At 47.4% G+C, this 24,767-nt stretch overlaps 2 protein-coding genes across 2 annotated transcripts in view; one reads left to right on the top strand and one right to left on the bottom strand.

The window, feature by feature from the left end:
- Positions 1 to 56: 56 nt before the first annotated feature.
- On the top strand, positions 57 to 2,749 carry KCNJ11 (potassium voltage-gated channel subfamily J member 11). Its single transcript, XM_006093824.3, has one exon. The coding sequence runs from the start codon at positions 405 to 407 to the stop codon at positions 1,590 to 1,592; it is 1,188 nt and encodes a 395-aa protein (XP_006093886.1). The 5' UTR covers positions 57 to 404; the 3' UTR covers positions 1,593 to 2,749.
- Positions 2,750 to 9,434: 6,685 nt separating this feature from the next.
- LOC102433897 (natural cytotoxicity triggering receptor 3 ligand 1) overlaps positions 9,435 to 24,767 on the bottom strand; it is a 49,327-nt gene continuing 33,994 nt past the window's right edge. The window contains exons 3-5 of the mRNA XM_023758120.1: positions 15,994 to 16,323; positions 12,816 to 12,921; positions 9,435 to 10,518 (exon numbers count right to left, since the gene is read on the bottom strand). Coding sequence (XP_023613888.1) covers positions 10,431 to 10,518; positions 12,816 to 12,921; positions 15,994 to 16,323 — 524 coding nt within the window. The 3' untranslated portion in view covers positions 9,435 to 10,430. The remainder of the gene's footprint in view (positions 10,519 to 12,815; positions 12,922 to 15,993; positions 16,324 to 24,767) is intronic.

Consider the following 24,767-nt stretch of genomic DNA (forward strand, 5'->3'; position numbering starts at 1 on the left):
TCTGTCAGCTGATAATACAGAGGTTGTAGTGCACAGCGAGAGTTGGTGAGAAGGAAGCTGGTGGGAGACGGGGTCTTAGACAGGGGTCCCCACCCCCCACCCCGGGGTGGCCAGTAGGTGGGGGATTGTTGAGCTGCGATCCAGGTGGGGAACCGGTAGGGTGGGGGGCTCACTAGGCGATGGGCAGGTGGGCTGAGGTGTGAGACGGGTGTGAAAAGTGAAGCAGGGGCCAGATGGAGGCGAGGATGAGTCTGGTTGGGGAGGCGTCTCAGGAGTGAGGCCAGACAGGCTGAGGGTGGTCCCCGAGTGGAAGGGAACCCAGGGAAGGGACCCTACAGCGAGGCCGGAGGCTGGTCAGGGGGCACCCCCATGAGGGACGCCTCTCCCTGGTGGCCGCCGGAGCCATGCTGTCCCGCAAGGGCATCATCCCTGAGGAGTATGTGCTGACCCGGCTGGCGGAGGACCCTGCTGAGCCCCGGTACCGGGCCCGAGAGCGGAGGGCCCGCTTCGTGTCCAAGAAGGGCAACTGCAACGTGGCCCACAAGAACATCCGGGAGCAGGGCCGCTTCCTGCAGGACGTGTTCACCACCCTCGTGGACCTCAAGTGGCCGCACACGCTGCTCATCTTCACCATGTCCTTCCTGTGCAGCTGGCTGCTCTTCGCCATGGTCTGGTGGCTCATCGCCTTCGCCCACGGGGACCTGGCTCCTGTTGACCTGGCCCCTGGAGAGGACGCCATGGTGCCCTGCGTCACCAGCATCCACTCTTTTTCCTCCGCCTTCCTTTTCTCCATTGAGGTCCAGGTGACCATTGGTTTCGGCGGGCGCATGGTGACGGAGGAGTGCCCACTGGCCATCCTGATCCTCATTGTGCAGAACATCGTGGGGCTCATGATCAACGCCATCATGCTGGGCTGCATCTTCATGAAGACCGCCCAGGCCCACCGGCGCGCCGAGACCCTCATCTTCAGCAAGCACGCGGTCATCGCCTTGCGCCAAGGCCGCCTCTGCTTCATGCTGCGCGTGGGCGACCTGCGCAAGAGCATGATCATCAGCGCCACCATCCACATGCAGGTGGTGCGCAAGACCACCAGCCCTGAGGGCGAGGTGGTGCCCCTCCACCAGGTGGACATCCCCATGGAGAATGGAGTGGGCGGCAACAGCATCTTCCTGGTGGCTCCCCTCATCATCTACCACGTCATTGACGCCAACAGCCCACTCTACGACCTGGCGCCCAGCGACCTGCACCACCATCAGGACCTCGAGATCATTGTCATCCTGGAAGGTGTGGTGGAAACCACAGGCATCACCACCCAAGCCCGCACCTCCTACCTGGCCGATGAGATCCTGTGGGGTCAGCGCTTCGTGCCCATTGTGTCTGAGGAGGATGGCCGCTACGCCGTGGACTACTCCAAGTTTGGCAACACCATCAAAGTGCCCACGCCACTCTGCACGGCCCGCCAGCTCGATGAGGACCGCAGCCTACTGGACGCTTTGACCCTCGCTACGGCCCGTGGGCCACTGCGGAAGCGCAGCGTGGCCATTGCCAAGGCCAAGCCCAGGTTTAGCATCTCGCCGGATTCCCTGTCCTGAGCCATGGTCCCTTGGGCTCTCGCCCCACATGTGTGTGCAGATGGGCAGTGTGATACGATATGTAGAGTGGACATGGTGTGGGCCTGTTGGCCAGGTCAGGATCTGGTGTGAGGCTGGGCCCTTCCCAGCTCAGCCTCCCCCCTGCTGCGCTCGCCCAGGGTGTTACAAGGCATTGTCACTACCTATTTCTGGTCTCAGTAGGAGCCTGTACTGGGTTATTTTTGTCCTTGCTCCTCCCAGCCCCAACTCAGGACTGGTTGGTGCCCCCGCCCCCCTCCCCGGACTCAAGGCTGGGGAAACTGTGAAACTGTGGGAAGTGTCAGGCCCTAAAGCTGGATCTCCAGCTACTCCTGGAGCCCCATGATCAACCAGCCACAGCTGGGCAGATGGCTGGGAAAGAACAGTTCCCAGGTTGGGGGCCTGCTGCTGTGTTTCTGTGGCCCCAAGAGGTGCCTGTGGTCAGGCCCCAGCCACCCTTGCTCCCTGAAAACGTGATGAGCTAAAGAGTGGGCCAGCTGGGGAGGGCAGTCAGTGAGGGAGCTCATTCCCGCTGGAAGATTGGAGGTGTGGAGCCTGCACAGACGGGCAGGCTGAGGCTCACAGGACTCCCCTTCCCGGGGTAGGCTCCTGCAGGGAGGAAATGGCGTGAGAAGGCTCAGCTGCACTGAGACCTCTCAGGCACAGGGCGGGGGGATGGGCACTGCTCCCCTACCCTTTGCCCCAACACCAAGGCTTCTATGGTGAGGGCTCCGTGGGCTGGGGCTGCTGAGCCTGCCTGTCCCACTCTGTCCCCGACCCTCAGACGCTGGGGTGGGCTGGGGCAGACACTGGCATGCCACACAGAAAGAGGCTAAGGAGAAGGGGGTCTTGGACCCACCACACCCCCTCAGCCTCAGACCAAACTCTGGTCCTGGCTCCCCACTAGGGGCTGCCACTGACTTTGTCCGGAGAGTGACCATGGAGGGTCTAGGGGTTGCTAGAAAAGGAGATGCTGGAAAGCTCAGGATGGTGGGGGTGAGCAAGGTCCCTGAGGTGAAGGGGCCCTTGGCCCTGATGGGCTTGGCCCCAGGCCTGGACTCTTGGAGCAGTGTTGTGTGTACTTACTCATAATTCTGCCTTCTCCTTGTCAATAAAGCCTCCCGCCTTCATGACTCTAACTCTGGGCTGTTCTTGCTGGGGAAGCAGGAGGCATGCTGGTGGACAGGGAGGGGAGGGCTGGGGCTGCAAGCCCACATTCCAGAGGTGCCATGGAGTATAGTCCAGGAGCCCTGGAAAGAGACCTGAGACTGGCCCTCTTCCCCAGTTCAAGGAGACATTTCCCCTTTTGCCTCAGGCAGCCCAGCCCTGCCAACCTGTCTGGCCATTTCAACCTTTGGACACTCACCAGGCTTATAGTGCTGCCTCCACTCTCAGGAACTTGTAGCAAAGCTGGGATGCTCAGGGAGAGAGGTGGGGTTGTCCTGTGCATTTGTGTAGTGATTGGAGCATAAGCCCTTATGCCAGCTGCCTGCGTTCAAATCCTGGCTCTAGCTCTAAGACTTTGGTCAAGTAACTTAACCTCTCTGTGCCTCTGTTGCCTCATCTCTAAAGTAGGGATACTAATGGTACCTACCTCATAGAATTGTTGTGGGAGGAAGTGAAAAATATATGTATGTAAAATGCTTTCGTATCTGGTCCATAATAAGTGCTCAATAAATGTTAGCTATTGTGATTGCTATTGCATCAGCCACATGATGAGACAGCTGACCAAGCAGATGTTAAGAGAGAGGGTGCTATTGCATTTCCCCTCAGTGATGAGCGTCTCTCTGCCTGATTTATTTTCTTCACGGTTGCCCCTTGAACTAATCTCAGGGGCTGTGGCTGCACGTATTACCTGGTCTTCTTATCTCCATCTCACCCCCTGAGTCCATCTTTGATGCAGCCACCAGTGGTCTTATTAAAAGGTTTGTGATCATACCCTCCTATGTCAACCACCTGCAGTAGCGCCTATCACCTTCTGGGTCAAGGCTAGACCCATAGCCAGCCATTTCAGCTTCTTTCCAGCCTTACAGTTCACAGTGGCCAGGACCCTGTGCACCCTCCCACTCCCCTGGCCGCCTTACTATCCCCTCTTTGCATATAACATTCACCTTCCTACCTCTGAGCCTTTGCCAATGTTACTCCCTTTGCCTGGACTGCCCAGGCTTCATGTCTGCCTATTGAAATCCATAAAAGTTCAGGCCAAATGATGCCTCCTTGAAGCCTTCCCTGATTCCTCTGGAAAGACATGGTCCTTCCCCCTTCATCTGTGTCTGTGGGCATTCTACCTTTGCTTGAATTTTTAGGTCTGTCTCCCCTCCCCCAAGTCCACAGCTCCTTGAGATCAGGGACTATGTCTGATTTAGCCCTGTGCCTGGCACTGAATAAGTGCTGGATAAATGAATGATGGATGGATGGGTGGATGGATGGATGGATGGATGGATGGTGTACATGACAAGCCAGGGTTATTGCTGCAGTTTGAGGCCTGCAGAGGGCTTTTGTTGGATCAGGGAGAGTTTGTCCCAGGCTACTCGAGAGGCAAGGCTGAGAGCCAGGAAGCTGCTGCTGCTGCAGTTCCAAGCTCTAAGCTGCCTCCTCCCTGCACCACACAGTCCCCTAGCGTTGCTGAGCTGACCCATTTCTGGTTTAAAGGAAAAAGAGATGAGAAGCTACTCAGAGTCAGCCCAGAATTTCTGGGGGCAGTGCCTGGCTCTTGGGACTTACATTAGCTGTTCTTAAGGCCAGAGGAGGGGCCAGACCCACTGTGAAATACCTTAGCAGCACTATCCTTACGACTCCATTCAGAGTAACCTTCCTCCTGCCCTCAGACCTTAAGCCGCTGGTGACAGTAGAACTGAGGGCTCAGTGCCACCTGCTGGTCACAGAGAAGACCTACTTGATACCAGAAAATCAGGGCCACTGGTCACTCGAAGAGAGACACCTCCAGCCTTAAGGCTTAGCTCAGGGAGAAGCTGGAAAGTTTCAGCCATGGAGGGGAAGTATCAAGCCTTTCTTTACCCTTGTGAATGTTCTTGTCCACTGGTAGTGCCCTTTCCATTTGAGGGCATCCCTGCTTTAAAGCACTGAACTCACCTGGCCAAAGAAGGTCCCCTGAGCTCCACTCAGCCCAGCAGGAGCTCCTGTGAGCACTTCATTTCTGATATGCTGCCTCCAGGACAGCATTGGACATCACATAAGAGCAGACATAAGTCCATGCTAGTCCACACCGTGTGCAGAACTGGCTCTCCCCCAGTCCCCGTGGACACGGGAGGGAAGCACCTCATGTCACCACGGTCCAGTGCTGATGGAGGCACTGTTCTCCAAGTTTGCAGAAGAGGAAACAGGATCAGGAGTGACATTCACTTGCTAAAATCTCACAGCTAGTAAAGGACAGGCCCAAGACTCGAGCCTGAGTCTGTCCGAGGCTGCTGCACAGTCCCAGTGACCTGAGCTCCAGCTTTCATTAGGGGCACCACCTTTCCTAAGTGTCAAATCCACCACAGAAAGATAGTCGTCTCTAGACCAAGAGTAAGAGGGAGACTGTAACTCAGGAAGCCCCTGGGCCTCCCTGAGTCCCAGATTTGAGACTGATGGCAGGCTAAGCTGTGGCATCTCCAGCCAGTCACATGGCCCTTCTGTTGGAGAGGACTCGCCCAGCTTCTTCAGGACCCACTATCCACAGGTGGCATCTTCCCAACTCCATCCTGCAGGTGAGCTCCTACCAGCAGCTTTCCTTAAGGAGAACTTCCCCAAGGAGCTTTCTACCAAGGTGGCTCCCTACATGTCTCCAGGCTCACCTCTGACCTTTCCCCAGGTCCAGCTATCAGACACCTCATGTAGTACCAAGACATGCAGAAGACTTTGGGGAAGAAGATATGAATTTTGTATGCCAAAGTCTTGTTGACCCCAGACTAGGACAGGTGTGAAGGACAACAGATGTGGTCCAGCTTGAAAGAAGCTGGGGAAAGAGAGAGCAGTGGGATTCAAGTCAGACTGTGTTCCAGAGAGTGAGTTTATCGCACTACATTCTAAATGATCGGCATCCTCTCTGCCAGGTCCACCTGCCTGGGGCATTGTATGTCTTCGTGGAAGGGGAAGCAGGTGCTACCTATACCCCCTACTCTATTTCCACTCTGGACAGGCCCAACTCTGCAGTAACAGGAAAGGCAGGTCACTTACGCTGGCCAACTTGGGTGCAGGCCTTTCCCCTGACCTCAGGCACTGACACCACGGAGTGGGGAAGTAATGCAAAGTGCATATGCAACTACACAAATGTATTTCCTTCACTGGGAGGAGCAAGGGTGTACAGGAGTACAGGCCAGGTGAGCGGTACCCAGAAGTGGTCTCCAGCCACACACGTCCTCTTCATGAAGGGGCATCATTCCTTGCGGCACAAATGTGTCCCAAACTCCACCTCCATAGACCATCAGCACCCAAAGTGAAGAGAACCAGACTTTGAGAAGCCCTGCCTCTATGTTCTCTTTATTTGATCCACCAGTTTTCCTCACAAGGCCACTATTACTGGGGAAGGGAAGTCACTTCAGGGTAACCCAGAGAGAAGTAAACGCAGTACAGTTCTGACTGAGATCCTTGTTAACATCCTACTATGTCATTGGTTCCCCATCCATCTTGGAAATAGAAGAATGGAAATCATCCCATAATTCTGCCTCTTTTGTACCTCTCTTCAGGTCTCTCAGGGTCTGACCAGCATACTTATATCTGAGTTTAGTAACTCCTTGATGCCTTTTTTCCTACATCATAGATTCTTTTCAATCAATAATGTCTAATTACTGTTCCCCATGTTTTATAGCTAATATTTTCATCTTCCTATAAAAAGACCCCATTTGTGATTTCCCCCATCTAATTGTATTTTATTTCTTTTCCCCTTGCATTATTTTATCACAATCTCTACAAAATTATAATTTCTTTTACTAAATTTATAAAGTTTCCTCTGCTTTACTACTTTTTCCAAAGGTTGTCATTCTCTTTCAACCACTCTCTTTCAATCACTAGAAACACCTTTGGACTACTTCCCACCGTGCCATGTGCCTCCTTCCACTTTGAAATTTATTGGTTGCTCTCATTATATTCTCAGAACAGGCACCAACCACATTGATGCTGTAATCCCCACAGGCCACCACTAAAGGCCACTCTAACTCACCCTCAGGTGGGAGTTCAGCTATGGGGAGTCTGTTCTATCCATCCCTCTAAACCAGGGATTTTCAACCTTTTTCATCTCATGGCACACATAAACTAAATTCTGCAACACACCAAAAAATATATTATATTGTCTATTTGACACAAAAAAATAGGTATAATTTTGTTTCATTCACTCCAGACAGCTATTGTTATGTTGGCTGTTGTCATTTGACAATCTAAGGGAAAAGATTAGTGCCCCTGACTAAATAGGAATTTCAGGTTTTAAAAATTCTTGTGGCACACAGATCGAAAATGACTACTCTAAGCCAAGAGAATCGCAAGTTAAATTATGCCTGTGTGCTAATTTCACCAGCCTGAGTGATCTAAGAATTGTTTCTGAGTCACTACTCCATCCAGTAGAGATGGGAACAGGGCTTCTCTGCCCCACAAAGGTCCTGGAATACAGCTGCACATCCCTGATAACTGCATTCAGAACCACACTGTATGTTCCATGACCAACACCTGACATGAGACCCTCCACAGCCTTGTCAGCCTGTCCTGGCTGATGTGCCCATACTTCTATCCAATTAGGAATAGCATCAGCCACCTTTGTCCAGTCACAGAAAATAAAGCAAGGGTCGAACACACCAACTATCAGGTTTTCCTCTAAGAACAGACTAGAACTGTACAGATGAAGCCTCTCCTCTAGATCTAATTAATGATCAAGCTCAAGATTCACAGTCCAACCTCACACCCTGCATCTTCCTTGGTAATCAATCCTATGTAATAAAAGCTCAGTGACCAAATGGCAGAATGACCAGAACGACTGGTCCATTAGTTGCTATGATGTACACTGACCACCAGGGGGCAGACGCTCAACACAGGAGCTGCCCCCTGGTAGTCAGTGTGCTACCACAGTGGGAGCGCTGGTGGTTGACCGGGATGAGCGGCTGCCCCAGGAACCTGGGCTGCGACTGCCTCCTCGCTCCAGGCTCCTCCTCCTTGCTCCCTGCCACCTCCTCCAGACACCCACAGGCCGCTCAGCGTCACCACCAGGCTCACAGAGTTGACCCCGGAGGCGGGTTTGTGGCTGCCACAGGACTGAGGCCTACTCCGCTGCCTCTCAGTGCTATTGTCTCTGGGCCCCTGGAGAGGCGAGTGCTCTGGCTCCATGGAAGATGCCCGACCAGGGAGCAGCTGCTCAGAGTGCGGGTCCACAGCCAGGAGATGAGAGGCACTCCCACAGCGGGCCTATCCCCGCAGGCCACACCCCCCCAACAGTGCACGAATTCTGTGCACCGGGCCTCTAGTATGGTATATTGATTAAAAATCCAAGCTCCACTCTTTACTAATCATGAGATAGAGGATAAGTCACTTATTTTCTAGCAAAGAATAACTCAGCCATAAATAAAGGGGAATATTTTTATTCATATACTGGCATGTACAGATTGAACTCACTGAACATAAATAGAATATGAAATGGAAACTAGTCACAGTCTGCAGACAGTATTCCCCCCTCCCCCCCACCCCCTTTTTTTAAATTGAGGTATTATTGACATATAACATTATATGAGTTTCAAGTGTACAGGATAAAATTTGATATTTGTATGTATTGCAAAATAATCACCACAATAAGTCTAATTTAAATTCATCACCATACAGTTACAAATATTTTTATGATGATCTTTTAAGACTTACTTTTAGCAACTTTCAAATACGCAATACAGCATTATTAACTTGAGTCACTGTGCTATCACATCCCCATGACTTATTTATTTTAAAACTCAAAGTCTGTACCTTTTGATCCCCTCACCCATTTCTCCCCCTTCTTGTCCCCAACCTCAAGCAACCACCAATCTGTTCTCTGTATCTATGAGCTCATTTGGCGGGCGGGGGGGGGGTACTTTTTTAGATTCACATATAAGTGAGATGACACATATCTTTCTCTTATTTAAAATACTGCTCTTAAGGTCCATCATGTTGTCACAAATTGCAAGATTTCCTTCTTTTTTATGCCTAAATAATATTCCATTGTGTGCACAGTAATATGCATTATGATGTTTTGAGGAACAATGGACTGATCACAACAACAGTGGACCCATAAGCTCATAGTGGAGCTAAAAAAGTTCCTATCATCTGGGGAGTCATTCATCCTAACATGGTAGCACAATGCATTATCCACAGGTGTGTGGTGATGCTGGTGTAAACAAACTACTGTCATATAAAAGTGTATATAATATTGCACAGTACAAAATACTTGATAATGATAATAAACGATTGTTACTGGCTCGTGTATTTATTATGCTATACTTTTATTGCTATTTTTGTAATCCTCACCTGAGAATATGTTTTTATTGATTTTAGAGAGAAACATGGATGTAGGAGAGAAATATTGATGGGTTGCCTCCTGTACCTGTCCCAACCAAGGATCAAACCTGCAACCTATGTATGTGCCCTGACCAGAAATTGAACCCACAACCCTTTTGGTGTATGGGACAACACTCTTTCTATGTATAAAAATAAGTTTGCTGCCCTAGCTGGCTTGGCTCAGTGGACAGAGTGTCGGCCTGTGGACTGAAGGGTCCTGGGTTCGATTCTGGCCAAGGGCACATGCCTGGGTTGCGGGCTCGATCCCCAGTGGGGGGCGGGGGGGGGGGTGCAGGAGGCAGCCGATCAGTGATTCTCTCTCATCATTGATGTTTCTATCTCTCTCTCCTTCTCCTTTCCTCTCTGAAATCAATAAAGAAATATATTTGTTAAAAAAATAAGTTTGCTGAAAAACAGTATGTGGAGTTACACTAGCAGCAGCCTAGCCTGTTGACTGTATCTCTTGATGTCATTTTCTCTTCTGCTTGATTTGGTCTCATATTGTTTCATGATTTTAGTGTAGCCTGACTGTACGGGGAGAATAGCTAACTAGTATACCATCTAGGTTTGTGTAAGTATAATCAATGATGTTAACACAACAACGAAACTGCCTGACAATATATTTCTCAGAATGTATCCCCTTTGTTAAGTGGCGCATGACTGTGTCTGTATGAGTGTATCACATTTTCTTTATCCACTCATCCATCGATGACACTTACGTTGATTCCATGTCTTTGCTATTGTAAGTAATGGTGCAATGAAGATGGAGGTACAGATAACTTTTCAAGTTCGAATATTCCTTTCCTTCAGATAAATACCCAGAAGTAAAATTGCTGCAGATGGTAGTTCCATTTTAAAATTTTTTGGAACTTTCATACTGTTTTCTATAATGGCTGCACCCATTTATATTCCCACCAACAGTACCCAAGTCTTCCCTTTTCACCACGTCCTTACCACTACGTTTTATTTCTTGTCTTTTTGATAGTAGGCATTCCAAGAGGCGTGAGGCGATGTCTCATTGTTTTGATTTGCATCTCCCTGATGATTAATGATGTTGAGCACCTTTTTATATCCCTGCTGGCCAACTGTCTATCTTCTTTGGGAATCGTTGCTTTTTCCTTTTCTTGAAAAGAGATGATTGGTCGGAGGCTATCCAGGAGGGCAGCTTGAACGGTCTGCTCTTGAGCAAGCTGTGGCAGTCATCAGGAAAAGTAACGTCAGTTACTTACACATTCTCTGAGAAAGCTTGTGGTTTCTGCTGTCTGTCACTGTGTAAGAACTGCCAGTTTTCCAGTGCTCCTCCATCTGAATACATCATGAATGCACCTTAGTGAAAGCACCGAGTTGCAATTTTTCAGTCTCTTCTTGTGGTAGTGGTTTGAATCTTCTGAGAAGCAGCTTTCTAGATGTGTTAGAAATAGAAGAGCGTTATTGGGAGTAGTGCCTATGAAAGAGGGCACAGAAGTAGGTGAGGAAAGTCTTTAGATCATGATGTAGATCTGGTATCTGTGAAGGGAGGAAGGAGAAAGGATTGGGAAGCAAGAGTTTCAGACTATAGTGTAACTCTGAGAAAGTCTCAGCCACTCCAACAGAGAGCTCCAAAGACTCCTGCTTTGTTCAGACACTGGCTGGACCTCCTTGGGGTGAGGATAGCAGCAGATTCCTGAGCTGGCACAGGTAGAACATGTTACCTGGGTGCATGCTTCATAGCAGACTTTCAGCAGCACAGCTCCAGAGCAACCACACTTTTTTGGTCAAAACTCAGCTTCCTGAGGAGCTGAATCAGTTAGCTTTTGCTGTATAACAAGCCAGTCTGAAACAGCGGCTTTTAAAAAATAAATATTTATTTCTCACACATTTGAGAGTTGACCCTGTTAATAGTGATGATATCAGCTAGATTTGTTCCCATGTCTAGGAACTGGATGGCTGTCATCTAATCTATAGCTGGTTCTCAAAAAACGTGATTTTGGTCAATGTCCTCCCATTATAATGTTGATAAGATGCCATAGGAACTTAACTCTTGTTTATATCAATTAACCTATAGTAAAATTAGCTTCATTATACGTCGTTTTGTTTAAAGTTGCAGAACCTAGGGATGACGTTAGGTGAGGTCTTACTATAGACTGGCCTCCTCTAGAGCAACTAGCGCTGGCTTCAGTGTCTCTCATCTTCCCGCAGGCTAGCCTGGAAGTGTCCTCCTCTCACTAATGTCAGAAGCACAAAAGAAAGCAAATGGAAATACACAAGGCCTCTTTCACTTCTGTCTCATTCTATTGGCCAATGCAAGTCACAAGGTTGACCCCAGTGTTACGGGGCAGCCCATGATTGGAGGGCACTGAAAAGTTACATGAAAAAGGACAAAGATTAGGGAAGGTTGGAGGCCTGGAGCCTTCATTGCAAACCACAACAGAATCCAGAATGATCATGAAGGCTTTAGTAGTCTCTTTTTCCAATGTGAAATGTCTGCTAACAGTGACAGTACTGGATATCAGAAGCCAGAAGGCGGCAAGAAATATGAGAACATTCACAAATATCACAAGAATCATTTGAAAACCACATTATATCCAGTTTTCGCATTGGCCTAAGTCCAATCAGAAGGAAATGTCCCATCCTAGCTGGTTTGGCTCAGTGCATAGAGCACTGGCCTGAGGACTGAAGGGTCCCGGGTTCAATTCCAGTCAAGGGCACATGCCTGGGTTGTGTACTCAATTCCCAATGGAGAGCGTGCGGGAGGCAGCCCATCAATGTTGTTCTCTCATCATTGAAGTTTCTCTCTCTCCCTTCCTCTCTGAAATCAATAAAAATACTTTTTTTAAAAGAAGAAGAAAATGTCCCATGAATCAGTTGGCCAACTTCAGATAAACGGCCTTTTTCTTAATTGATTATACTAATTTTCCTAAAGCGTTTCTTTTTTTTTAGTTAAATAAACAAATTTATTTGTAAATTTAGTCAACATACATAATTTACCTAAAAACTTCAATGGAAGGATAAATTTTAAAAACCACTTGTAAGACCAGCTCTATAAAATGATTACCCCAGGACCATATACCAGCATCTCTAATGAGATGTATTAGCTATTGTACAGATTCTGCCTTGGAGGACCCCCCCGCCCCCAAAAAAAATGAGAGCAATTTAATATCTAGAACCATTTTAAGCAACATTTTTACACTGGTCTCTTAGACTTCTTTACCTTGTGCTGTTTTATTTGCAGTTTGGATCAGGTGTTAGGGATAAATATGTTTGGAAACCTGTCTTAGTTTGGAAGCACCAATGAGGGCTAGAGATTCCGATTTAATGGTGAAATCTGGTTGAAAGCTATCCCTGTAAGCTGTTAACAAAATGTGAGCACCTCGGGGAAGGAATTCCCCTCTCTGAGCTGTGGTTCTATGTGTGAGAACAACAATGCAGCCCATACACAGTTCTAAGGCCTGGTTCACAGTGAGACGTGTATGTCAGGAAGACGCACAGGGGCCTTACAGTGCATCTCCCCAGAGTCCCAAGCTACCACATAGGGATCTAAGGAGACAGTTCTTCCCTGACACAACATCAGAAAAACCCACACCACACACACACCACACTCAGATTCCCCCCAGCATCGATCCTGAGAACTCTCAAATATCATCCACTGGCAAAGACCCCGGAACTCCCAGAGTCAATTCCAAAACACAGGGCTAAACTTGGCTTTGGCATCCCCCTTACCTTATCCAACATACAATCAGTCCAATGACTGCTACTAGTAGTACACTACAGCAAACAGCAATAATCCAAGTAGCAGTAGTCCCCCAGGCATTTCCCAGCTCAGATCCTGCAGAAAGAGGAGGCAAACGTTAAAAGGAAACCTACATGCAGGGGCCAAAGTGACCACACAACCACTGCTAAGATATCTGAGGTCGTGTGTCATTTTCCTGTCATAGATATAACCACCAATCCTCTGCCACACTTCTTGTCATTCCTATCACATGCATCAAATAGTGTTTAGCACCTGCCAGAAATACACGGCAATATGGACACCACCTACCACATATGTATGCCGTGCACATGTTCAAGCTTCCACACTACATCATCTTACATCACTATACACTGCTGTATATCAAATATCTGTGTCCCCCCAAAATTCATATGTTGAAAACCTAATACCCAAAATGATGGTATTAGGAGGTGGGGCTTTTGGGATATCATTAGGTCATGAGGGAGGAGCCCTCGTGAACAATTAGTGCCCTTATATAAGAGGCCCTAGAGAGATTCCCTTATCCCTCCACCATGTGAGGATACAAGAAATCTGTGACCCAGAAGAAAGCCCTCACCCAGCGGCTTTTATTATATTTATTTATTATAGCAGCCACAAGTCACCAACACAAATCTATTATATTATATTATATTATATTATATTATATTATATTATATTATATTATACTAGAGGCCTGGCACACAAAAATTTGTGCACTCGGGGGGGAGGGGGGTCCCCCAGCCCAGCCTGTGCCCTCTCGCAGTCTGGGACCCCTCGGGAGATAACGACCTGCTGGCTTAGGCCTGCTCCCGGGTGGCAGAGGGCAGGCCCAATCCCTAGGTGCAGCCCCTGGTCAGGCTCAGAGCAGGGCCGATTGGGGGGTTGGGGCACCGCCCCCTGTCACACTCAAGGCAGGGTCGATGGGGAGGTTGCGGCACCACCCCCATCATGCACAGAGCAGGGCCGATCAGGGGGTTGGGGCGCTCCCCCCTGTCACTCACAGAGCAGGGACAATCAGGGGGTTGGGGCGCTTCCCCCGTCACTCACAGAGCAGGGCCCATCGGGGGGTTGGGGCTCCGTAACCTGTCACACACAGAGCAGGGTCGATCAGGGGGTTGTGGAGCTCCCCCCTGTCATGCACAGAGCAGGGCCCATCAGGGGGTTGAGGAGCTCCCCCCTGTCATGCACAGAGCAGGGCCGATCAGGGGGTTGAGGAGCTCCCCCCTGACACTCACAGAGCAGGGCCCATAGGGGAGTTGGGGCACCGCCCCCTGTCACACACAGAGCAGAGCGGATCAGGGGATTGGGGTGCTGCGCCCTGTCACACTCAGGGCAGGGCGGATCAGGGGGTTGGGGTGCTGTGCCCTGTCACACTCAGGGCAGGGCGGATCAGGGGGTTGGGGTGCTGCGCCTGTCACACTCAGGGCAGGGCCAATGGCGGAGGTTATGGCTCTACCCTGTCACACACAGAGCCGGGCCCGTGTCGGGGGGGGGGGGGGGTTGGGGCGCCACACCCTGTCACACACAGAGCCACAGGGCGATCAGGGGATTGGGGAGCTCCCCCCTATCAGGCACAGAGCAGGGCTGATCAGGAACAGAGCAGGGCGGATAGGGAGGTTGTGGCCCCGCCCCCCTGTCACTCACAGAGCCCCAGGGCGATCAGGGGGTTTGGGCGCTGCCTCCTGTCACGCTGATCCCGGTGCTGGGAGCCTCACTGCTCTGCTGATCCCGGTGCTGGGAGGCATATTACCCTTTTACTATATAGGATAGAGGCTTGGTGCATGGGTGGAGGCCAGCTGGTTTGCCCTGAAGGGTATCTGGATCAGGGTGGGGGTCCCCACTGGGGTGCCTGGCCAGCCTGGCTGAGGGGCTGAGGGCCATTTTCAGGCTGACGGGTGACTGAAGCTCCCAACCGCTCCTTTCTTTTTTTTTTTTTTATTCTGGGCCAGCTTTAGCTCTGAGGCCTCGGCTGCTGAAAGCCGGTTTCTGGCCTTTGTTTTTCCTTCTGTATTTGATACAATGTTGCGGTCAGGCTGGCTAAAGGCCGGCTGACTAAAAGCTGGTTTCTAGGGTTTTGTTTAGCTTCTATATTGGCAATATAGTTGCTTAGATTTGCAGCTGAGAGGCCGGCAGCTGCAGGCGCGGAACGTTGGAGTCCGCAGTCACTGGAGCAAGCAAGCCTCCCTGTTCGCTTCAGTGCATGGCTGCCGGCCGCCATCTTGGCTGACAGTTAATTTGCATAAGGATATGCTGATTAGCCAATGGGAAGGGTAGTGGTCGTACGCTAATTACCATGTTTCTCTTTTATTAATGTAGATTATACACACAAAGCATATTTCAATTCCAAATTTCACATGTCTCACACATACTCTACACACACCACACTCATACACATCCCTGGCCCTTGCTTCCAAAAACAATTACTCTCTCCGTCTAGGACACCCGAGGCCCCATCTGGCAAAACCAATCAGCCCCTGCCTCCCTAACCCCTCTCAGCTCTAGGCAGATGCATTTGACCTGCAAGATCATCCCCAGCCAGGACCAGAGCCATGACCATGGAAACTAAGATATGAGCTCAATTAACCCACCCCACCAGCAGGGGGGAGGGGGGTTCTGTAGTGAGCTGTATTATGTTAAGCTCAGGATCTAGTGTTCCTGGGGAAAGGCCTTGGCATGTGCAGGACTCCCTACTATGGACTCCCCAGCTTGAGCACAGAACTATTGGCTTCACTTCTACCAGCCAACAGTTTGCAGTGGCCCTAGAGCCTGGCCAGAAGAGTTGCTGGTAAGGTTGGGTCTCTGGACCCTGATAGACCCTTATCCTCAGGGGGCATGGACAGGATCCTATCCCCTTTCTCCTAGTAGCTGACAAGCTTCCCATTCCAGGTCATACAGACCATCAAGCTCCTTAAGCTGCCATAAGTTACCAGCAACGCTGAGGACGCTTGTCACCCCTCTCTAGCTATTAGGCCATCCACCCTAGCTTAGGGACCTAGTCTGGACAGCTGACTCTGGGGCTGAAGTAGGCCAAACCGAGCTTTCTCTCCTTCCCCATTGGCCCCCATTTTGGCCTCGACTAACTGGGAACCTAAGTGTTACGTTATACACCCTCAAAGTGAGGAGTAAGATTAATGTTTAGAGGATGCTTACCTGTCCCAGACAGGGTGAAGTTCAACATCGTGAAGGTGTGCAGGGATATGTGACTTATCACACATTGGTAGGTGGTCATCACATTGTGCTCCAGAGAGTGGTTCAGCCTCAAACGGCTGGTGATGTTAAATGTGCCGTCCTCATTCTTGATGGCTGGACCATTGGTGATGCCGTCAGAAATCTCCTGGCCCTGGGGATTCTCCTGGGTATATATATACCATGTGATGTTAATGTCCTTTGGGTAGAACCCACTTGCCTCACACAAAATATCTTCGTCGCCATCATCTTTCACTGTGGCTTGTTCTGGAAACAAGGTGCACTTTGGGGAAGCTGCCAGGGAAGAGAAGTCATGATTTGAGGGTAGGTTGGGACTAGCTTATTAACAGTTCAAAGCCTAACTCATACCAAGCCTTCAGGAAGGGTGAGTGAGGCGAATGAGATTCTGCTTAGCCTAAGTAATCTGGGGATAGTGATCCCAGTGCCAGGGTGACACTGATAGACCATGATCCCGACTCTCACAGCCATTGTGCAAAGCAGAGTTTCTTATGCCACTTGGTGTCATAGACACCTTTGAGAATCGGAGGAAAGCTCTGGAACACTGTTGTGGTAGAAACTGCTGTCCATTCTTCAATGACACATCCAAGTTAAAGCTACATCTCCCTTGCCGAAACCGGTTTGGCTCAGTGGATAGAGCGTCAGCCTGTGGACTTAAGGGTCCCGGGTTCAATTCTGGTCAGGGGCATGTGCCTGGGTTGCCGGCACATCCCCAGTGGGAGATGTGCAGGGGGCGGCTGATCGATGTTTCTCTCTCATCGATGTTTCTAACTCTCTATCTCTCTCCCTTCCGCTCTGTAAAAGATCTATAAAATATATTTAAAAAAAAAATACTACATCTCCCAACTTCCACTTCAGCTGGTGAACTCAGGGTCTACTAGTTCAGATAGAATCAGAAGTAGCGAGAGCAACCGCAAGGAAGTACTCTTAAGGAACAAGGGTATCTTAAAGAAAAGTACTATAGCCTTCTCTCCCTCTCCCCTTCTTCTTCCTGGAGAACAGCTGGAAGACCATGTCATGGTTCAAGATGGAGAAGCCATTTCCAAACACAAGGTGAAAGCTATATGTTGAGGATGCCAAAGTGGCAAGATAAAAGGACTCTGGGTCCCACATGATCAAAGAACAGCCCTACCTGCACAGGGTTGGCTCCATTTTGGGGAAAGAAAAAGAAACTGCCTTTTTAAAAGCCCCTGTTGCTCTGGCCAGTGTGGCTCAGTTGGGTGAGTGTCATCCCATGACCAAGAGGTGGCCGAGTTGATTCTCAGTCAGGACACATGCCCTGGTTGCAGGCTCCATCTCCAGTAGGGAGTGTGCAGGAGGCAGCCAATCAATGTTTCTCAAACATCAATGTTTCTCTCCCTCTCCATCTCCCTTCCTCTGTCTCTAACATCAAGAGAAACATATTTTTAAATTAATTAATTTAATTAAAAATAATAAAAGTCCTTGCTGACTTCTGGTTTCCTCTCTGGCATGTAAAGAACTAGAAGTCATCACTCCTATCCTGAACTGAACAAACTGCAAATCAACAACTTCTCTTAGATCCATCAGAGAACTGAGGTGACAGGGCAAACCACAACCCTGAAAGCTAGCGAGACAGGCAGATTGAGAGAACCACAGTCAAAATCATATTACAATAAGCAGAAGGTGCTGGAGTTATAACTGACAAATGGCTAAAGGGTGAAGGTGGATTAGCTGGAGGCCAGTCTTAGGAGGTTTTTCTGCGTTTTACCTACAGGATCCCGCCCCCCACACCCCCACCTCAGGTTCCCGCAGTTGCAAGAAAAATTCCCTCCTGTTTGGGGGAGAAGGGAGAGGAAAAGTAACCATTTAAAAATATGCCCAGTGCATTATCCATAACAAAGAATGCTCTAAAGCTAGAAGACTTTACCAGAGCCCTGCTGACCTGGAAGAATGGTGATTACTCCTTCAGCCCTCTATAACCTTCCTTTCTCACCCAGGAACACTTCTGAAGGTCATAGCCTAGGGGCTCAGGCCACTCAGAGAATGAGATTTAATATCAGATGCTAGACTGCTTCCCCTCCACACCACTTTACCACCACATTAACGGGGTTCCTGTATAATGATAGTAGATTACAACTGAGAGAGCTGCAAGACACAAAATCTACATGAGGAATTCATAGGGGAACTGAAAGAAAACAGGGAAGGAGGAAACAAGACCCTAGAGGAAAACTGAAATCTCTGACACCTACAGCATGGTCTTAACATTAAACACAGCCCAGTTCCTGGCCAAATGAACATAGACTCCCACCCTAGAAGCCTGTTTACCTCAGTTTCTATTTCCTGATACATAATATCTGGTTTTCAACAAAAAATTACAAGGCATGCTGAATAGTGCAAAAAAACAAAAGCATCAGAACCAGACTCAGGTATGACACAGATTTTGGAATAATCAGGTAGAAAATTCAAAATAACTATGATTAAAATGTTAAGAGCACTAATGACAAAAGCAGACAACATGCAAGCACAGATGCATAATGTGAGCAGAGAGAGGGACATTCTCTAAGAAAGACTCAAAAGTAAATGCTGGCCAAACCGGTTTGGCTCAGTGGATAGAGCGTCAGCCTGCGGACTGGGGGGTCCTGAGTTCGATTCCGGTCAAGGGCATGTACCTTGGTTGGGAGCAGATCCCTGGTGGGAGGTGTGCAGGGGGCAGCTGGTCGATGTTTCTCTCTCATCAGTGTTTCTAGCTCTCTGTCCCTCTCCCTTCCTCTCTGTAAAAAATCAATAAAAATATATATTTTTTTAAAAAAGTAAATGCTTGAAACCAAAATCACTATAAAAGAAATGAGGAATGTCTTTGACATAATCATCAATAGACTTAACACTACCAAGGAGAGAATCAGCTAGCTTAAATATGTTTATATAAACTTCCCAAACTAAAATGCAAAGAGCAAAAAGAATTTGGGGGGGAGGGGGAGGAAGGAACCAGAAGGGAAAGAAATATCCAAAAACTGGACAGTTGCAAAAGTTGTAAGGTATATGTAATAGGAATACAAAAAGAAGTAAAGAGAAGGAAGCAGAAGAAATCGTTTAAAATATAATAGCTGAGAATTTTCCAAAATTAATGACAGACACCAAAGCATAGACATAGGAAGCTTAGAGAACACCAAGTAGTAAAACACCTTATCATATTGAAAATGCAGAAATATATATATGTATCTATAATACATAAATATATATTATATGTGTGTGTATAACTTACTCATAGAGTAACAAGGATAAGAATGACATTGGGAGGAAACCAAGATGGCGGCATAGGTAAACACGAGTTTGCTGCCTCGAACAACCACTTCAAAAATGCAACTAAAAGACGGAATGGACATCACCCAGAACCACAGGAAGGCTGGCTGAGGAGAGATTCTTCAACTAGAAGGAAAGAGAACAGCATACTGAGGCTCAAAGGAGGTGCAGTGTGAAAAATACAAAGGTACGGAGGTGCGCGTGGAGCGAGCTGGTGGCTGAAAGCACGGTTGTCGTTTTCAATCCGGAGGGAGTCTCAGACTCTGAGCTCCAGATCCCGGCGAGTCTCTAGGGACTCAGACTCAAACGGGAGAAGCGGGATTGTCTGGCATGGGTTGGAACGCGAGGGCAGCTTTCTCTCTGAGGTTTGCAGCGGTTGCTGGGATTCTGAGAAGTAGAGCCTCTGGGAACGGGACTGAGAGAAGCCATAACTGCTCCCTCTGCCTGCCCTGTTGATCCCGTGCGCCCCGCTCCGCCCAAACCCTGCACAGAGCCATTTGCTGGATAGCCTCAGGCAAAGGCTAGATTAGCACCTCTCCAGAGGACAGAAGTTTTCCCACAGCCAGTTGGCCTGGAGGTCAAATCCCCCTGGTATTAACTACAACAATCAAGGCTTAACTACAACAAGACTGCGCACAAAGACCACTAGGGGGTGCACCAAGAAAGCGTAAAAAATCCAGAGACAAAGAAACAGGACAAAACTATCAAGGAAGGATATTGAGTTCAGAACCACACTTTTAAGGTCTCTCAAGAACTGTCTAAAAGCCGCCGATAAACTTATTGAGATCTACAAGAAATCTAATGAGACCCTCGATGCTGTGATAAAGAACCAACTAGAAATTAAGCATACACTGACTGAAATAAAGAATATTATACAGACTCCCAACAGCAGACCAGAGGAGCACAAGAATCAAGTCAAAGATTTGAAATGCGAAGAAGCAAAAAACACCCAACCGGAAAAGCAAAATGAAAAAAGAACCCGAAAATACGAAGATAGTATAAGGAGCCTCTGGGACAGCTTCAAACGTACCAACATCAGAATTATAGGGGTGCCAGAAGATGAGAGAGAGCAAGATATTGAAAACCTATTTGAAGAAATAATGACAGAAAACTTCCCCCACCTGGTGAAAGAAATAGACTTACAGGTCCAGGAAGCGCATAGAACCCCAAACAAAAGGAATCCAAAGAGGACCACGCCAAGACACATCATAATTAAAATGCCAAGGGCAAAAGACAAAGAGAGAATCTTAAAAGCAGCAAGAGAAAGACAGTCAGTTACCTACAAGGGAGTACCCATACGACTGTCAGCTGATTTCTCAACAGAAACTTTGCAGGCCAGAAGGGAGTGGCAAGAAATATTCAAAGTGATGAATGCCAAGAAACTACAACCAAGATTACTTTATCCAGCAAAGCTATCATTCAGAATTGAAGGTCAGATAAAGACTTTCACAGATAAGAAAAAGCTAAAGGAGTTCATCACCACCAAACCAGTATTATATGAAATGCTGAAAGGTATCCTTTAAGAAGAGGAAGAAGAAGAAAAAGGTAAAGATACAAATTATGAACAACAAATACACATCTATCAACAAGTGAATCTAAAAATCAAGTGAATAAATAATCTGATGAACAGAATGAACTGGTGATTGTAATAGAATCAGGGACATAGAAAGGGAATGAACTGACTATTCTTGGGGGGGGGGAAGGGATGTGGGGGTGAGGGAAGAGATTGGACAATAATCGTGCACCTATGGATGAGGACAGTGGGTGGGGAGTGAGGGCGGAAGGTGGGGTGGGAACTGGGGGGAGGGGAGTTATGGTGGGAAAAAAGAGTAACTAATGTAATAATCTGAACAATAAAGATTTAATTGGAAAAAAAATTCAACATGAAAAAAAAAAAAAGACAGAACAGACATCATCCAGAACCACAGGAAGGCTGGCTGAGTGGAAATTCTACAGCTAGAAGGAAAGAGAAAAACATACCGAGACTCAGAGGTGTGGTGCGGAAATAAAATACAAAGGTGTGCCGAGACCGGTTTGGCTCAGTGGATAGAGCGTCGGCCTGCGAACTGAAGGGTTCCAGGTTCGATTCCGGTCAAGGGCATGTGCTTGGGTTGCGGGCACATCCCCAGTGGGAGATGTGCAGGAGGCAGCTGATCGATGTTTCTCTCTCATCGATGTTTCTAACTCTCTATCTCTCTCCCTTCCTCTCTGTAAAAAATCAATAAAATATATTAAAAAAAAAAATACAAAGGTGCAGAGGTGCATGCGGAGAGGGCTGGCGGCTGAGGACACAATTGTCTTTTTCAATTGGGAGGGAGTCTCAAGCTCTGAGCTCCAGTTCCAGGCGAGTCTCTGGGGACCCAGACTCATACGGGGAGAAACTGGACTGTCTGGCATCAGTCGGAACTCGAGGGCAGCTTTCTCTGGGAGGCACTTGCATCGATTGCCGGGGACTCTAAGGGCAGGGCTGAGAGTAGCCATACTGTTCGCTCCACCTGCCCTCTTGATCCCCTGGGACCCCACCCCACCCAAGCCTGCAGGGAGGCTTTTGCATATGAAAGGCCAGGCACTTTGTAATCTGAAAATTACTTAACAAACTGCAGCTGTGCCAAGGTCCCAGGGCAACTTGCATTGCTTTACAGCTGGCTTCTGCTGGGTAGCCTCAGGCAGAGGCTAGATTAGCACCTCCTTAGATCCAAGAGCCAGGGTACCCAGTGGTCAGAGTGGGACCATCCAATTACAACTCAGATCCATAAGGAACACACTCAGGGGGCAGACTCAGTGAGCACCAAAGCCCCACTGAAGCAAGTCTTGCCCCAGAAGGGTGTCTTCAGAACAGAAGTTCTCCCACTGTAGACACAGCTGATTCTCACAGCCAATTGGCCTGGAGGTCAATTCCTCCCAGTGTTACCTACAACAATCAAGGCTTAACTACAACAAGACTGTGCACAAAGCCCACACAGGGGTGCACCAAGAGTGTCTACCTCAGGTAATTGGGGAGGCTGAGCCACTGGGCGCTATAGGACACTTAGCACAGAAAGCCACTCTATCAACACAGCGAAGCATAAAAAAATGCGGAGACAAAGAAACAGGACACAAATGACAGAAATGGAGGAAAGCAAACTACTGGATATAGAGTTCAAAACCACACTTTTAAGGTTTCTCAAGAATTTTCTAGAAATCGCCGATAAACTTAATGAGACCCTCAAGAAATCTAGTGAGACCCTTGATGTTATGATAAAGGACCAACTAGAAATTAAGCATACACTGACTGAAATAAAGAATAGTATACAGACTCCCAACAGCAGACCAGAGGATGCACAATAATCAAGTCAACGATTTGAAATGCGAAAGAAGCAAAAAACACCCAACCGGAAAAGCAAAATGAAAAAAGAATCCAAAAATACGAAGATAGTATAAGGAGCCTCTGGGACAGCGTCAAGCATACTAACATCTGAATTATAGGGGTGCCAGAAGAAGAGAGAGAGCAAGATATTGAAAACCTATTTGAAGAAATAATGACAGAAAACTTCCCCCACCTGGTGAAAGAAATAGACTTACAAGTCTAGGAAGCGCAGAGAACCCCAAACAAAAGGAATCCAAAGAGGACCACGCCAAGACACATCATAATTAAAATGCCAAGAGCAAAAGACAAAGAGAGAATCTTAAAAGCAGCAAGAGAAAGACAGTCAGTTACCTACAAGGGAGTACCCATACGACTGTCAGCTGATTTCTCAACAGAAACTTTGCAGGCCAGAAGGGAGTGGCAAGAAATATTCAAAGTGATGAATACCAAGAACCTACAACCAAGATTACTTTATCCAGCAAAGCCATCATTCAGAATTGAAGGTCAGATAAAGAGCTTCACAGATAAGGAAAAGCTAAAGGGGTTCATCACCACTAAACCAGTATTATATGAAATGCTGAAAGGTATCTTTTAAGAAGAGGAAGAAGAAGAAAAAGGTAAAGATACAAATTATGAACAACAAATACACATCCATCAACAAGTGAATCTAAAAATCAAGTGAATAAATAATCTGATGAACAGAATGAACTGGTGATTATAATAGAATCAGGGGCATAGAAAGGGAATGGACTGACTATTCTTGGGGGGGAAAGGGGTGTGGGGGATGCGGGAAGAGACTGGACAAAAATCGTGCACCTATGAATGAGGACAGTGGTGGGGGGTGAGGGCGGAGGGTGGGAGGGGAACCGGGTGGAGGGGAGCTATGGGGGGAAAAAAGAGGAACAACTGAAATAATCTGAACAATAAAGATTTAATTTAAAAAAATAATAAAAGAAACAACAACAACAAAAAGTGAAGTATAAATACTTTCTCAAACAAAACCGAGGAAATATGTCACCTGCCTTGCAAAATATTAGAAAGTTGTCAGAGAGAAGGAAAAGGATATGGGTCAGAAACTAGAATCAGAGAAGACATAAATGAAGGTAAATTAAAACCTTTTCTTATGCTTAATTGATCTAATACATAATTGTTGATTTAAAATAATAGCAACAATGCATTGGTGATTATAGCATATGGATAAGTGAATGACAGAATGTTATAAGAGATGGGAAGGGAGAACTGGAAATAAAATATCTGTACCACTGATAACAATGATGCAGTACAGTGTTCTTTCAATTTAGATTAGTTGTAAAAGTACATTGCAATTACTAAAAAATTTTTAAAGAAGCATAACTGAGCCAGGCTGGTGTGCTAAATGGCTAGAGCATTGGTCCATGCACCAAAGGGTGACAGGTCCTATTTCCAGCCAATGAATGGCAGGTACCTTGGTTACAGGTTCAGCCCCAGGCCCATCTGGGTCATGGGAGAGGCAACCAATCAATATCTTCCTCACATCGATGTCTCTCTCTGCCTCTCTCTCCCACCTTCCCCTCTCCATCCCTTCCACTCTCTCAAAAAACAAAACAAAACAAAAAAATCAATGGAAAAAAATATCCTCAGCTGAGGATTAGCAACAACAATAACAAAAAATAAAGGGATTTATATACCATACTAATGCTAATCTAAAGAAAACTGGAATAGCTCTATGAATTTCAAAGTAGCCTTTAGAACAAGAAAAATTATCAGGGATATTAGGTCAAAACTAAGGCTATCTGAATAAACTATGGACATTAATTAATAAAAATGTATCAATATTGGTTTATTGATTTTAAACAATATACCATACTAATGCAAGAGGTTAATAATAGAGAAAGTGGTATGTGCACAGGCAGGAGTCATGAAGAAACTACTATCTTTGCAATTTTTGCTGTAAATCTAAAACTGTTCTAAAAAATAAAGTCTATTACTTTTTAAAAAAATTTTTAGGCTTTCTCAGTTGCGGAGGAAATGAATCCTAATACGCTTTCCCATCCCCCTAATTAATATGTACAAAACATTCAAAGTCTTAAGTACAATTTTGAAGGGCTCAAGACATTGCCCCGGTTATAGGCTG

Source organism: Myotis lucifugus, unplaced genomic scaffold (assembly GCF_000147115.1).
Source record: "Myotis lucifugus unplaced genomic scaffold, Myoluc2.0 scaffold_124, whole genome shotgun sequence".
NCBI classification, from domain to species: Eukaryota; Metazoa; Chordata; class Mammalia; order Chiroptera; family Vespertilionidae; genus Myotis; species Myotis lucifugus.